Below are 16450 nucleotides of genomic sequence, written 5' to 3'. Positions count from 1 at the left end.
GTCTTTTGACCAATCCCATCAGATATTTTCACATCAGATCTTTTTCAGAGCTAATCTGATTGGTCAAAAGACCGATTAATGAAAAAAAGATCAGAATTGGGCTCCCTGTGTGAACGCAGCAATATTGGTGTTAATTATTCAACATATTGGTTTTAGCCAGACATCAATTAAAGATCTTCAGCTAATGAGGCTAATGTAATGAGCACAATAGTGTTAATATTTTTTTATCCCATTAAAAGTCCAGTTTAAGTACATACACACACATCAATGCTCTATGCCTTTTATTAAACATTGCTTTAAATCTTCCATATAAATCTAAAGATCTGTAAAGTAAGCATAATTCTACCCAATCAACAGATTCACAAAATATAAACATAAAGTACTGTATGAATCTGATATGGTAAACAAAATGTATCCCCACAAAAGGGTGAGGCAAAAAAGGTACAGTACAACCATTACAAGAAACAAAAGCATTTAGTATAAAACGATACACAACAGTTAAGTTCCTTCCTAAGGTTAGTGTTTAATTGAGTTTAGTATTATTTTATTCACATCCTGCTCCTTCCTCTGTCTACTTGGCCCTAGTACTGAACCACACCAACCCTTACCTAACACTGGCCACCTCTGTTAATCTCCAACAGAACAGTGTTGACGTTAGAAACCAGAAAGAAAGGAAATGAGAGAAAGAGTGTTGTTTGGTCCTTACCCACACAGTAGCACAATTCCTTCATTCTATAGATTTCAGCCATGTACTGTAACAGTCACTTCTAGTGCAATGTAATCCTGACTCCTGTAATCCTGCTCCACTGCTGCAGTCCACCATTACCTCACTGTTAAAAGACATCATTCAGATGACTACTTTAACAGGGGGGGGGTATTTTTGATTGTGTCACCACTTGGACTGGCTGATGAAAGAAAGGGGGAGAAGTCGTACATAAATGTTATTTAAATCAGGGGTTCCCAACCTTTTAGCCCCAGGGCCCCCTTTTTCACATTTGAAAAATGTCCCACCCCTCTCCCCGTTTTCTATGTATTATTGTTTATTGAGATAGTCTATATTAAATACACCACCAGCTTGATTTTGTTTAATTTGAGGGACCTAGGAAAATGTTGTTTTGAAGCTAATTTCCTGCAATTCTGCGTAGTTTTAGAAGACTCGTGACATCTTTTAGATGGGCTATTTAATAATAATGGATAAGGAAAATAAAGTCTAGACCCGATTTCCTCAAATGTTATTCCGCTACCAAATATGTTTTATTCTGATCATTTTATGATGTTTTCATTTAATTCTAGATATTCTCTTTTACAGAAAGTGAATAGATCAATTGATAGCGACAGAGCCACACATTGTATAAGATTACTTCCCAAGCAGTCCAATTTCTTTGACTCCTCGACTTTAGAAGGTCGTAGCTAAGCTTCTGAATGTCAGAGACAAACCAAAGATATTCCCATGTGCATCAGAGTTGAGTCTTCCTCAGGCAATTAACGGCATGTTTCTAGCCTAAAGCATTGCAGATCTGGGTTGGGAACCTCTGTTTTAAATGATGATATTATGATAGAAGAGAATAGACGGATCAGGACTACTCGGTCAGTCCTCCTTATGCACTACTTACAAATAAGGATTTCTACATCCTTAACTTAAAGTGGAATAATAACATCATATAATACAACTTAAGAGCCAGGAGGAAATGCTCCTTAGGGAATTTCTGAGTCTGTTTCGACCCCCACCCCTTTCAAATGGACCCACACTAGCTGAGTTTGTACTGTAGAAAGACAGTGGGGGGTGGTGAGTGTTGAACTTCCAGTGATCTGGTTCTGTTTCAGAGAAACACACAGAGTCACACAGAGTCAGCAGGAGGAGCTGCATTATGAGCCCTACACCTGGTTCCTGTAGAGCGGACCTGAACTATAAAGTGCCTCTGCTGTATAAGACTGGGGTGGCTGCCTGCTGCCGTCCACACTGTCCTCCGTTCTAGGGGAGGAGGGCTGAGAGGGGTACCAGGTGACCCCACCCCCTCACCCAGTGGTCAGGTTTGAGTCGGGGGGTTCCAGGCTCTCAGCGATGTCCTCCAACTCATCCAGCAGCTCTGAGAAGGAGGGTCTCCGAAACGCATCCATCTGAACCACAGAACAAGAGGACAACATGAGTGATATTCTACAGTAGATGGCAAATGCATGTCTTTCTTACACTCTCGTAATTGAGACAATGAGAGATCGCATTCATGATAAACGCTGCAGATGTTGGCTCAAACCTAAATTACCTTTAAATAGCACACCTAAAAAAAGAGCTGTGTTTGTCGGTCAATGCCCTTCATAATGAATCCCGGCTTAAGTCTCTAATTTTCTGAGACATGCTCTCACATTCACTCTCTAACATTGTCTCTCAGCCTCTCTCTCCGTTTCTCCCTCACACTCCCTCCCTCCAGTCCACACTCACCAGACAGCAGTTGGCTGACAGCTCCAGGATGCGTCGTGGACAACCCTGGACCATCTCACTGAAGGCCTCAACGTCTAGACCATAGTCCTGCAGAGAGAACAAACACTGTGTCAACTGCATTGTACAACATGTACAGGCCCATAGAGTATCACTAAGTAGTTACAGGTTAGAGAGCTAGATCAGATAACCAATGTCATGGCAAACAAGGAAAGTTTTGAGATCCCCACTATTGTATACAGGCTACTGTATACCTCAGTTTTGATCATCAGGGACTACTGATGAATTCGCAGAACACATACTGTATAGATAGGATAGCAGTGTGACTAACTGACCCTGCGGTCCTCCCACTTCTAATGAGAAATGTCACAAATAAATCAAATGTATGTGAAACCTCAACGAGCACATTAAAGTCTCTCTCTGCTCCCTGTCTCTGACCTTGTCTTGATCACCCCAGGGACATTAGATGACTCATTTCACCATCATCTACATGCAAATGGTACTGTCACTAATGGCCTAATAACTAAGAGTGCTATCAAGTAACAAGACTGCTAATCGCCAAATTATGTTGCAGGATCACATTCAATATAATGTCTGAGTTGTGGGGAAATACATTTAATTAACTCATAGCTCAGTTGTGGTATAATTTCCACATGTGTAGTGTCAGTCTAAATCTAGCAGTCTATGGTTCTTTGGTTTTGATAAGTGTGTGTGGGTTTTTTGTTTAACTCTCCTTGTGGGTACCAGAAGTCCTCATAAGGATAGTAAAACAATACATATTTGGACAAGTTGGGACATTAGGTTAGGGGTTAGGGGTTACGGTTAGGTTTAGGAGTCAGGATTGGGTATAGTTTTGGGGTTAAGGTTGGACTTAGGGTTATGGGTTAGGTTAGATTTAGGGTTAGGGAAAATAGGATTTTGGATAGGAATCAATTATTTGGTCCCCACAAGGATAGAAAACTGTGTGTGTGTGTATGTTTTAATTTACCCGTGTTCTGGGAAGGATCTCGGGATCTGCTGAGATCCGGCCCAAAATCTCACACAGCATTATGCCAAAAGAGAAGACATCCACCTGGAGGAAGAAGTTATGTTATTGACTTTATCGTCCTAATTCCATTCCATTAATTAATTAAATGAAATGAATGTTATGAATAGATTATAATAGGAAGGATCAGATGTAAGTATTTTCTATTATTTAGTGGAAACCATGAAATAAAATAACTGTTATTTCTATATCAGGGTGTAAGACTGTCAGCGTCCCAAATGGCATCCTCTTCCCTTTTTAGTGCACTGCTTTCAACCAGGGCCCATATATTTCTGGTCGAAAGCAGTAAACTCAATAGGGAATAGGGTGCCATTTGGGATGCAGAGGTGTGTGTAGGCTACCTACCTTGCGGTCGTAGGGTTCCCCTCGGAGCATCTCGGGGGCCATCCAGAAGGCAGATCCCACCAGAGACATCTTCCTCTCTGGGTCGTTAGCTGCCAGCTCCACCATTACCTCTCTGGCTAGACCAAAATCTGTCACCACCGCCTCCCTGCCCCGAGACGTCTCCCGTATCAGACAGTTCTGCACACACACAATGTTCAGGCAACGTTAGACAACTCTGCACACACACACACAATGTTCAGGCAACGTTAGACAACTCTGCACACACACACAACGTTCAGGCAACGTTAGACAACTCTACACACACACACAACGTTCAGGCAACGTTAGAAAACTCTGCACACACACACAACGTTCAGGCAACGTTAGACAACTCTGCACACACACACAANGTTCAGGCAACGTTAGACAACTCTGCACACACACACAATGTTCAGGCAACGTTAGACAACTCTGCACACACACACAACGTTCAGGCAACGTTAGAAAACTCTGCACACACACACAGCGTTCAGGCAACGTTAGAAAACTCTGCACACACACACAGCGTTCAGGCAACGTTAGACAACTCTGCACACACACAACGTTCAGGCAACGTTAGACAACTCTGCACACACACACAACGTTCAGAATATTACTCACATTAAAAGCACTGGTCACTGCTATCAAATCTATTCAAATGTACGATACAGTAGACATAAAAATCTATTCATAAATGTACAGTAGATATTCATAGAGCTGGGATTCACTAGAAAGGCAATAACTGAAGTCATACTGTCACACTGCAGTGCAACATGTTGACCACAAGAGGCCAGTGTGACACTTCTACATCCACACAACACAGTCATTTTAACCTCCTCCATTCTATCTGCGTTTGAGCCTGAGGTAGCAACCTAATTCCATAGACTATACATTCATATGTTTCTACATCATATGAAACACCTCTTTATTCACTGTTTGAATACTGACAGTTATGAATTATCACTGTGCTGGAGGTCAAACACCGTGGGGTAAAGTACTTAAGTAAAAATACTTAAATAGTTTTTGGGGGCATCTGTTCTTTACTTGATTATTTCTATTTTTTAACAACTTTTACTTCACTACATTCCTAAAGGAAGTATTTTACTTTTTACTCCCTGACACCCAAAAGTACACGTTACATTTTGAATGCTTAGCAGGACAGGCAAATGGTCCAATTCACACACTTATCAAGAGAACATCACTGGTCATCCCTACTGCCTCTGATCTGGCGGACTCACTAAACACAAATGCTTAATTTGTAAATGATGTCTGAGTGTTGGAGATAGCCCCTGGCTATATGTAAATATTTAAAAAAAGAAAATTGTGACGTCTGGCTTGCAAAATAAAAGGAATTTTAAATGATTTATACTTTTACTTTTGACATTTAAGTATATTTAAAACCAAATACTTTTACTCAAGTAATATTTTGGTGGGTGACTTACTGGAGTCATTTTCTATTTAGGTATCTTTACTCAAGTATGACAACTGGGTTCTTTTCCCACCACTGCTCAAACCACACAATTCTCACATGGACAAAGAGGCACAGCGACGGTGAAAAATCTAAAACAATCATAAAATTGGATGTGACTGAAAACACACTTCAGATTCGTTCCTCTGTCATTTACTGAGCTGACTATTGCTCCTGCATTAGGACAAACAGTACCCATCTGAAACCAGGTGGTTTAACAGGCTGCCTCATAATCCAGTCTGAAATGTTCCTTCAACAACCATCCTCTCTGAACAGTGAATTATTGAGATGTAACATGGAGGCTGCTGTGGCCATTTTGTTGGCCCAATACTATTGATGGCAGAGTAGTCTCTCTAGACAGATGGGTTGCCTCCCACAATGTACCAATGCTCCAGCTTACACGTCAATAGAAGTTCTGGCGTTAGTTGGGACAGAGAGGACAAGTTGGAAATGGGACGTGAGTCACCGATGACGTCACTACTGTATCCGCTTGTTACCCTAGCTAAATATGAGTACAATTCCCACCCACATTTTAAGCCTCACCTACCCAAACCCAAGTAAAAAATACTTTCTACTAAATATATGGTGTGTGTATTGTATCAGCAGTGAAATATTAATTGTATCAGCAGTTAAATATTTTTTATTAAAAGTTTGTTGAACAATTGTTTTTCCCCTTTCAAAATGTCCTAGAGAATCCGACATCCTAGGTCTGGGTTTCCGAGACTAATGACAGATCGGAACAGTAAGTTTTGACCAGTGACAGTGATTAAGACTGTATCTCGATCTATGGGCCAGTCATTTAGACAGTATGGGTATCTAGACCTATGGGCCAGTGGTTTAGACAGTATGGGTATCTCGATCTATGGGCCAGTGATTTAGACAGTATGGGCCAGTGGTTTAGACAGTATGGGTATCTCGATCTATGGGCCAGTGGTTTAGACAGTATGGGTATCTCGACCTATGGGCCAGTGGTTTAGACAGTATGGGTATCTCGAACCTATGGGCCAGTGGTTTAGACAGTATGGTATCTCGACCTATGGCCAGTTGTTTAGACAGTATGGGTATCTAGACCTATGGGCCAGTGGTTTAGACAGTATGGGTATCTAGACCTATGGGCCAGTGTTTAGACAGTATGGTATCTAGACCTATGGGCCAGTGGTTTAGACAGTATGGGTATCTAGACCTATGGGCCAGTGGTTTAGACAGTATGGGTATCTAGACCTATGGGCCAGTGGTTTAGACAGTATGGGTATCTAGATCCTATGGGCCATGTGTTTAGACAGTATGGGTATCTAGACCTATGGGCCAGTGGTTTAGACAGTATGGTATCTCGATCTATGGGCCAGTGGTTTTAGACAGTATGGGTATCTAGACTTAGGGTCCAGTGGTTTAAGACAGTATCTGTATCTCGATCTATGGGCCAGTGGTTTAGACAGTATGGGTATCTAGACTTAGGGTCCAGTGGTTTAGACAGTATCTGTATCTCGATCTATGGGCCAGTGGTTTAGACAGTATGGGTATCTCGATCTATGGGCCAGTGGTTTAGACAGTATGGGTATCTAGACCTATGGTCCAGTGGTTTAGACAGTATGGGTATCTAGAGCTATGGGCCAGTGATTTAGACAGTATGGGTATCTAGAGCTATGGGCCAGTGATTTAGACAGTATGGGTATCTAGACTTATGGGCCAGCGGTTAGACAGAGAGTATCTGTTATTTAAAACAGAATTCAGCCTATATCTCTATAACCTCTCTATCCCTGGTGCTGCTGGGGAGACATGACTGGTTCTAGTAAGAGCATGCAGGGCGTTTCCTGCCACACCATGGGCCTGTAATGACAGAGCAATGGGGCAATGGGAGAATCACACCCACCACAACCCATAATCTCATCACTGATGTGGTTTACTACCAAAGAGAGGAGTTTGGACTGGGATGGATAGATCATGAGAAAGGGAGATGTGAGTGTGTGCATGCTAGTATATAAACAAACCCCTTGCATAGTGTTCACAGAGGATTATCCAGGAGGTGGAAACGCTCAACCTCAGCCCCCTCTTACTTGTTTTCTAGACTAGGGTCGTGTCCAGGGGGTGTACTTGTACATTATACTGCCTCACACTATAGAAACATGAGATAGGCTTCTGTCCTATAGGCTTCTGTCCTGTCCTGTTCTGGTTTGGACAAGGCTTATTTACTGTACATTGACATTCCTGTCAATGTGGGGTTTTGTTTCAGTTATGAGCCTTCCCAGAATCTGTCCCTGCTATTAAGACCTCAAAGGCTGCATTCCAAATGGCACTCTATTACCTAAACAATTCACTACTTTTTAGGGAATATAGGTGCTATTTGGGATGCAGCCTTTGAGAAGGTCTTAATAGCAGGGCCAGCATCTGGAAAGGCCCATAACTGAAACAAAACCCCACATTGACAGGAATGCCTCCCCTACAGTGAAATTCAGTCAGTAGTTAGTGATATCTGAGGCAGGATCCCTGTAAATCTGCCTATGCTGGAAAAAAACAGCTTTGGCATAACTAAACCGGCATGAATAAGAGGTAACACTGTTTCAAAGAGGACTTAAAGTTGTTCAGTGGGACTAATACAGGCTATGAAGAATGCCAACCCTGCAGCTTAGCATTTGTGTTGTATACAGTGACAGGTTCCGTTTGGCTAAAGCTAGTATAGGTACAGTAGGCACTAGGTTAGGTCCTTATTATGCGTGTTAGGATATAGTGCGGGTAGAGTGGATATCTATCTACGTCAGGGTTTTTCAACTGGCAGCCCAAGGTGATTTTATTTTCCCCCCCCAAGTTTTCTGAGCAAAAAAAAGTATAAAATGGTTTGTTAGACATAAAAGACTGTAAAGAACAAAACAGAAAATCAGCTCCAATTGATTTTTATTTAGGAAATCTGTTCCAGAGTATTCCTGTGCATAATAGAGGGAGATATGTGATCGTATACAAATGTAAGCAAGGTTTGAAATGATTATGTTTTAGTCAAATATTATATCTGTTTGGGCTTCTTGCAGTCAATTTGCAATCTACAAATTATTGGTAATTATGTTCCTGCCCCCTGACCACCCGCTCCAGAAAAAAGTGAGCCGAGGCTGAATCAAGTTGATGATCTCTGATCTACGTGCTTGAGAAAATAGTCGGCTGACCCTAGTTATCTGATTTACAGATCAAGATATAACCAGAAACATATACTGTACTTGTCCTTGATACCTTCAATCAACCTCCCACTCGCGTCTGGATACATGGAAAAAGATTATGTCAAATGAAAGTCATGTGCGTTTTTTAAATTAAAAGCCCAGATTGCATTAGTAGTGTACTTTGCTCTGGCACCACTGTAGTCATCTGTCCAGACGAGACCCTGGCAGTGGTGTGTGTGTATACCTTGGAGTTGAGGTCTCTGTGGTAGATGTTCTTATAGTGCAGGTAGGTCATGCCTCTGCTGATGTCACAGGCCAGGTCCACCTTCTCCCTCCAACACAGAGACACGTCTTCCTGGGCCAGGAGGTCCTCCAGACAGCCCCCGCTCACATACTGACACAACACAGAGAGGGGGTGCATTAGTACCATAGAGATCCTATATTCATGTCTATGGAGATGGGATCCTTTATTCAGTACCATATAAAGTACATAGATATCCTATTTCCATGGTTAAACACATACTTAGCAATCTATTCCCTTCAACAACCGTGACTACTGCCAGATGCACAAATACAGAGGGAAAGTACCATAGAGAATCTACATGTGTCTATGGAGATGGGTTATACCATAGAGATAATCATTTCTATGGGTTTTACACAGGGAAACCAATCTCTTGATTCTATGGTGAGATGCACAGATACTGGGAGGAAAATGTTGGCGTCCTAAGTGATTAAGGACACTTACCTCCAGTATTGGGTACAGCTTTTCTTCTCGCACACAGATTCCAAGATACCTGTGAGGATAATAATAGTTTGCATTACTATCACAGTGTTACGTTTTTTTTTGCAACTCCTACACATCTTCCTCTAAAAACAAGCATTTGTCATATATGTTGGAAAGGGACTGACCTGACAATGTTAGGGTGTGAGAGCTTCTGCAGTAGACTGATCTCTCGTACGATGCTGTCCTGGTCCACGTCGTTCTTATAGATCTTGACCACCATCACTTTCCTCGTTGTGCTGTGCGACACCTAGACAACAAAGGGAGTTATATATTTACAGAGCAGTTGTTGCTCAGCTTTGATTGACAACAGTTGGACGATCTCACTATTGTGTATTGGACAAGTTGTAAACAAGGCTGGATCTCCATGAACTAGAGCCAGGGTAACAAAACAAACAATGCAGTTTCTTGCATACCAACACAAGACGAAAATGTGCTGAGACTAGAGCAACAGAATCTTAGCAGTCTTGATCTCTTCCTGAGGTGAGTTAACTACATCCTATTGTCTCTGAGGCCAGACTGGTTCCGTGGTACACTACGTTCCCTCCACAGTAGCATTATCTGGCTGTGTCCCAAATGGCAACATATTCCCTATGTAGTACACTACTTTTGACCAGGGCCCATATGTCAAAAGAAGTGCCCTACATAGGGAGCCATTTGGGAGACAACCTGGCACAGGTTCCTGAACCATCAGACTGGCTGACTGACTGCGCACCTGTCATCACCCTCCTTTCAGGACTTTATATCGCCATCTCTGATCCGTATCTGAGCGTCTGGGAGTTCCATCTCAACACAAACACGCACGGTGGCCCTGCGTGATGGCCCTGCTACAGAGCTATTGTGACCTGACATTACCTCCAAGAACTACTAGGACTGTTGAAGATGCTGCCATTGTTCAGTCATTAGCATTTTAATGTTGTTCATTTGACTTCACACACAGTACCTCACATCTAGACAGTATTAAGAGAACTTAAGCTGTGTTCCTATGTCTCGTGGGCATGTGAATGCAGAGAAGGACATGTCTGCAGTGTAATTACTTGGGCATGTTGTGGCTGCTGCTCTGAGGAGTGCTTCAGGGATCAGCCAAGGCATCATGTTTTCAGTTAACACCCGAGTTGGTAGTACACAAAATGTAGGTTGCTCTTTGGTTGGGACTATAATTGATGTATTGGCTTCTGTGAAATACGTCATTATACACTTATCAGGATGTATGCCATATACAGCATGATGGCATTTTTGAACATTTTCGTAACTGAAACAAACATGAAATATGGGAAGTAAATCATAGGCAAGGGGTGTAGAAAGTCAGTTATTTTTTGTTCTCTCTTTCACACACACACGTCGATGTATTCACAAGCACACACAAATTTATTTTCAGCCATGTACAAATTGGACCGTTCATACCTTGTACACCTTGGAGAAGAAGCCACTCCCAATCAGCTCGGCACTGAAGTCTTCCCAGAATTCCAGTTTGCGGACAGCGGTGCGAAGCTTCTGCCAGCGGTCCACCTGGCAGTAGGTGTCTGCTACCTCTCCGAGCAGCGTGGGGCTGCTGGGTTCAGGGGTCACCTCCAACTCACACCTCATCCTGGACAGCTCGTCTAGAGAAGCACAGGGTCAGACACTCAGTCTCACTCACTCACTATCCCTATCCCAGTGTTAAAGCCATCAGAGGAACTAGAATTATCACAATGCTCTCCTTCAATCCATAAATATTGGCGGCAAACACTCAAAACTATACTGTGCAGCCATGATTGGGCCTTGGAGGCAACAGGCAGACCCACCTGGCAGCCAGGCCCACCCACTGGGGAGCTAGGCCCAGCCAATCAGAATGATTGGGCTTTAGATGATCAGATGTTCTTGAAGGTGAAGAAGCCAGATGTGGAGGTGTGGTTGGTTGTGAGGCCGGTTGGACCTACTGCCAAATTCTCTAAAACAATGTTGTAGGCAGTTTATGGTAGAGAAATTAACATTAAATAAACAGCTCTGGTCTACATTTTATTTAACTAGGCAAGTCAGTTAAGAACAAATTTATTATTTTACAATGACGGCCTACCCCGGCCAAACCCTCCCCTAATCCGGACGACGCTGGGCCAATGCTCCACCCTATGGGCATTCCTGCAGTCAGCATGCCAATTGCACACTCCCTCAAAACTTGAGATACAGTATATGTGGCATTGTGTTGTGTGACAAAACTGCACATTTGAAAGTGGCCATTTATTTTCCCCTAAACAAGGTGCACCTGTGTAATGATCATGCTGTTTAATCAGCTTCTTGATATGCCACACCTGTCAGGCGGATTGATTATCATGGCAAAGGAGAAATGCTCACCAACATGGATGTAAACAAATATGTGCTTTTTTTTTTAGAAATAAAATTTGTGCGTGTATGGAACATTTCAGGGATTTTTTATTTCAGCTCATGAAACCTGAGACCAATACTTTACATGTTGTGTTTATATTTTTGTTCAGTGTAGTAAAAATGAGAAAAAAAGTTTCTGAAAAAGGAAATGTTTTTGATCTTGAAATAAAATGGGGGCGATTTGAAAGGGAAATATACTCATTTAAAATGCAAATGAAACAGATTCTGAGGAAAGGGAAAACATTTTGATGAGATGCAAGACATTGTGAGATGAAACCATAATTTGCACTCAAAGCTCTTTTTAATGCATACAATTAATTGCAAATAACTTAGCAATTTCCTTCTAAGTATTTAATGGGGAATTATTTTATAAATTCCTCGGCTGTATTTTATTTACTGTAACCAAGTACTGATGTTCGTACCTTTGACCTGTTTAACTGGCAGTATCAAATGTCTACCAGTGTTGAATGTGATGGTTAAAGTTTGACGCCACACTGAGCCGAGGGAATACTGATAATGTATCTATGACACTGTGATTCTGTAGCCGCTGATGTTGTGTCTTCCTCCCAGCATCTCTGCCTGGTGTTTACAGTACATTTGGTACCCTCAGATTAGAATATAAAGGGGCATGTCTCTGCTAGACATCTTCTCTGCTTCTGTGCGGGAGGTATATCGCTGTTGCAACTTGTATTAAACTGAAATTATTATGATTGACTATATCCATGACTGCTCTTCTCTTTTGTTCACCTGAAAATCCCCTTTACAAAGTGATTCTTTACTTGCCCAGCATAACTATGACAGGTTTAAAATCCATTTGGAGATGCACAATCGCGGTTTAGACTCATTATTCTTTGCTTATGCGGTGTGTAGCCTAAAACTACAAATACATACTGTACATAGGCAGAGGTCTATGACACCATCACAACAGCATGTCATTGTTCCTTTCAGCTCCAAGGCAGAAAACAATTATACCAGGCTGAGGCCTTGGCTACTGTATCCAACACCTGCTCAAGGCCAAACAACCTCCTGTTTGTTGTCTGTTCACACAGATTCCCTCAGACAAGCTTCTCATAGCTTCTGCAAATGGTGCATGGTTGAAAGGAGTTCTGCTAAATATTTTCATCATGATGATCAGATAAGGTACGCATGAGAATACTTTAGTGGGAGAGCATACATGCTGACAGAGATAGAATCCAGTCAGTTTTATGTGTAGAACATTGCCATAATAAATAATGTCACTATCTTGTGCAACAGAAGCATAAAAAGTCCATGAACTAGGAAGAAGTCACGAGAAACTAGATTCTTCAGTGTTCACAAATCCACTAAGGTCAGCTTAGCGCACATGTACACAAAAGTATTACTGGAATTTTTGTTCTGAAAGTTTTCTATTCGCAAGAACAGTCATCCAGGCAGGATACTTTCTGTTTCTTTGGGAACGATGATGGGTGATTTAAAACAGGCAGGAACAGTGCATAGTTCAAGTGATTGATTGAAGGTGTCCGTGAATACAGGGGACGGCTGGTCAGCACAGTGCTTTAGTGTGGCTGAGGAGACCCGGTCTGGACCTGCAGTTTTCCTACAGTTCTGTTTCTTAAAGATGTATGTAGTTCTGTCATTGAGCTCTTCTTGTTTATTAATGTTTTGTGTCAAACCCAGGAAGATTTTAAAAAATATATATATTTTTATAGAGACTGACTCCCTGCTCTGGGATAAGAAGGGGTGGGGCGATGGGAATAGAAGTGGGTAGGAGGGGGAAGGGTGGGTAGGAGGCAGATGGATTGAGGGGCAGGATGGCGTGAGGGGGAATTACATGCTGACTACACCGGCCACGCGCATGCGTCTACGTGCGCCATCGCCCGCATGTTAATTTCGTCCATACACACCAGACACGATGATAACATGCAGGTTAATTTATGGCTGCAATCCCGGTAACAGGATGATATGACAACAGCCAGTGAAAGTGCAGGGCGCCAAATTCAAAACAACAGAAATCTCATAAATAAAATTCCTCAGACATACATGTGTCTTATACCATTTTAAAAGGTAATCTTGTTGTTAATCCCACCAAAGTGTCCGATTTCAAATATGCTTTTCAGATGCAGGCAAACGTCAGACGAAAACTTCAAAAAGTTATATTACAAGTCGAATAAACTGGTCAAACTAAGTAGAGAATCAATCTTCAGGATGTTGTTATCATATATATCCAATACCGTTCCAACCGGAGCATTCCTTCTGTCTGTAGAAGTTATGGAACGCAAGGCGATATCATGAGGAATGCGCGTGACCAGGAACTGGCAATCTGCCAGACCACTGACTCATTCCCCTCTCATCCAGCCCTACAACACAGTATAAACTTCATTCAACGTTCTACCGACTGTTGACATCTAGTGGGAGGCGTAGGAAGTGCAAACAGATCCATATATTACAGGGAATTGAATAGGCGATGAGTTTAACATCGACCAGCCTCAGAATTCGCACTTCCTGTTTGGATTTTCTCTCAGGTTTTTGCCTGCCATATGAGTTCTGTTATAATCACAGACATAATTCAGTGTTTTCTATCCAATACTAATAATAATATGCATATATTAGTAACTGGGACTGAGGAGCAGGCCGTTTACTCTGGGCACCTTTCATCCAAGCTACTCAATACTGCCCCTGCAGCCGTAAGAAGTTAAAATACCAAAATCAACTGTGAACCAACTATATAAATTTGGGGGCATGTCGAAACACACATGAAACATTCATGGATATTTAGCTATCTAGCTGTTGCTAGCTAGGTTGCCCTGGGAGATAAACATTGGGTTGTTATTTTACCTGACATGCATATGTCCTCTTTTTAGCTTTTCCTTTGTAGAATTTTGACCTGAAATCATACAAAATCTTTAATTAATCTCACCTGGTTTGTCTTTCAATCATCCATGTGGGTTTGTATCTTCCTGATATCCAATAAGGAGGGGACTTACAGCATGTGGAGAACCAAGTTCTATTTTAGAGCTTGGCTACGCAGATCCGCGTTCACGCGAGCTGTGTTGGTGAAATGACTGAATAACGTGTGTGTAAATACATTTTGCAACATGCACTAAACATGGTCGGTGAAGTTTACATGTTAGAGTGGGGAGTAGACAGAGACAGCGAACCCAGGGGACCTCTGACCAGGCGCCAGGCCAAACACAGGTCATATAAAAGTCATATACAGGCCCCTGTATCACACCTCTCTGCCATGTACACACACAGGCCACTGGCTCCTAAGACAGGGGCTTCCTCCGAGTCTTTTGAGCACAGTAAGGTCATAAACAATGCAATACTCCAAGGAATGTCATAAATCCACAAAAATACAGTAAGTCATGGTAATGTTATGACTTTGCCAAGAGGACTGTTTTATCTGAAACACACTGCCATACAGTGTATCTGGGCAGACAAGCCAATGTTGATTAGCTGTAAACTCAAGTGTGTCTTTGTTTTCAAAGTACAGTTGTTTTCTCTCTCTCTCTCGACAAAGAGCAAAAGTCAGTTTTAACATGAGTGATCTATTTGGGTGGTTGATTGGGTTACACTCACATGCAAACACACAGCCTTTACCCTGGAGTGTGTAACGTAGAGTGGTGAGATCATGAGGGCCACATGAGCTCACCATCCAGCCCTGGGCCAATGTGAAGTTGTAAGTGTGTTGGTGTGGGGATAGATATGGTTTACTAGTGGCTCCTAGTAAACTATAAATAATTTGTTGACTGTCCTATAGGTTATAATTATGTTTAAATTGTCAAAATATTTGTGTACTTCTCTTAAAATTGTACAGCACCAGTCAAAAGTGTGTACACACCTACTAATTCAAGGGTTTTTCTTTATTTTTTACTGTTTTCTACATTGTAGAATAATAGTGAAGACATCAAAACATATGGAATCATATAGTAACAAAAAAAAGTGTTAAATCAAAATATATTTTACATTCTTCAAAGTAGCCACCCTTTGCCTTGATGACAGCTTTGCACACTCTTGGCATTCTCTCTACCAGCTTCACCTGGAATGCTTTTTCAACAGTCTTGAAGGAGTTCCCACATATGCTGAGCACTTGTTGGGTGCTTTTCCTTTATGTCCTGAATACAAAGGGTTATGTTTGGGGCAAATCCAACACATCACCATGAGGCCAAAGGAAAACCTGGTTCTACTTTCTACCAGACACTGGGAGATGAATTCCCCTTTAACCTTTTAGCTGGAAAATAACCTAAAACACAAGGCCAAATCTACACTGGAGTTGCTTACCAGTTACAGTTGACTTAAATCTGCTTGAAAATCTATAGCAAGACCTGAAAATGGTTGTTTAGCAATGATCAACAACCAATGTGACAGAGCATGAAGAATTTTCAAAATAATACATTTTGCACAATCCAGGTGTGGAAAGCTCTTAGAGACTTAAACAGAAAGACTCACAGCTGTATTCGCTGCCAAAAGTATTCACACCCCTGAGTCACATATGTAAATTAGATATTTCTGCATTTCATTGTCTGAAATAAGTCTGAAAAACATGTTTTCACTTTGTCATTGTGGGGTAGTGTGTGTAGATGGCTGAGATAAAAAAAAATATATATTTAATCCATTTTGAATTCAGGCTGTAACACAACACAATGTGGAATAAGTCAAGGGCCATGAATACTTTCTGAAGGCACTGTATTTATTTTACCAGGCAGGTCAATTGAAACAATTATTTTAAACGTATTTACAAAGGCCTGGAAATTGAATCACGAATCAAATTGATGGGGGGAAAAAATCATGAAAGAGAGAGAGATAGAGAACAAAGAGTAAGTGTGTGTGTGTGTGTGTGTGTGTGTGTGTGTGTGTGTGTGTGTGTGTGTGTGTG

General features: G+C 41.7%; 1 protein-coding gene across 3 annotated transcripts in view; it reads right to left on the bottom strand.

Moving 5' to 3' along the window:
* Window positions 1-266: 266 nt before the first annotated feature.
* Window positions 267-16450, bottom strand: part of LOC111961693 (dual specificity testis-specific protein kinase 2) — a 39754-nt gene continuing 23570 nt past the window's right edge. Inside the window, exons 2-10 of one of the 3 annotated variants that reach the window (XM_023984152.2) lie at window positions 11019-11164; window positions 10639-10835; window positions 9363-9484; window positions 9199-9247; window positions 8698-8847; window positions 3825-4001; window positions 3423-3506; window positions 2438-2524; window positions 267-2118 (exon numbers count right to left, since the gene is read on the bottom strand). In XM_023984152.2, the coding sequence (XP_023839920.1) occupies window positions 2017-2118; window positions 2438-2524; window positions 3423-3506; window positions 3825-4001; window positions 8698-8847; window positions 9199-9247; window positions 9363-9484; window positions 10639-10821 (954 nt within the window). In that variant the 5' untranslated portion in view covers window positions 10822-10835; window positions 11019-11164 and the 3' untranslated portion in view covers window positions 267-2016. Of the gene's footprint in view, window positions 2119-2437; window positions 2525-3422; window positions 3507-3824; window positions 4002-8697; window positions 8848-9198; window positions 9248-9362; window positions 9485-10638; window positions 11165-16450 lie in introns of all 3 variants that reach the window. The other 2 variants (XM_023984151.2, XM_070442424.1) reach the window with 2 other exon arrangements.

This window comes from Salvelinus sp. IW2-2015, linkage group LG4q.1:29, assembly GCF_002910315.2.
Source record: "Salvelinus sp. IW2-2015 linkage group LG4q.1:29, ASM291031v2, whole genome shotgun sequence".
NCBI lineage: Eukaryota > Metazoa > Chordata > Actinopteri > Salmoniformes > Salmonidae > Salvelinus > Salvelinus sp. IW2-2015.
Note: the sequence above shows the minus strand (reverse complement) of the source record. Positions and strands in the feature narration are given on the sequence as shown.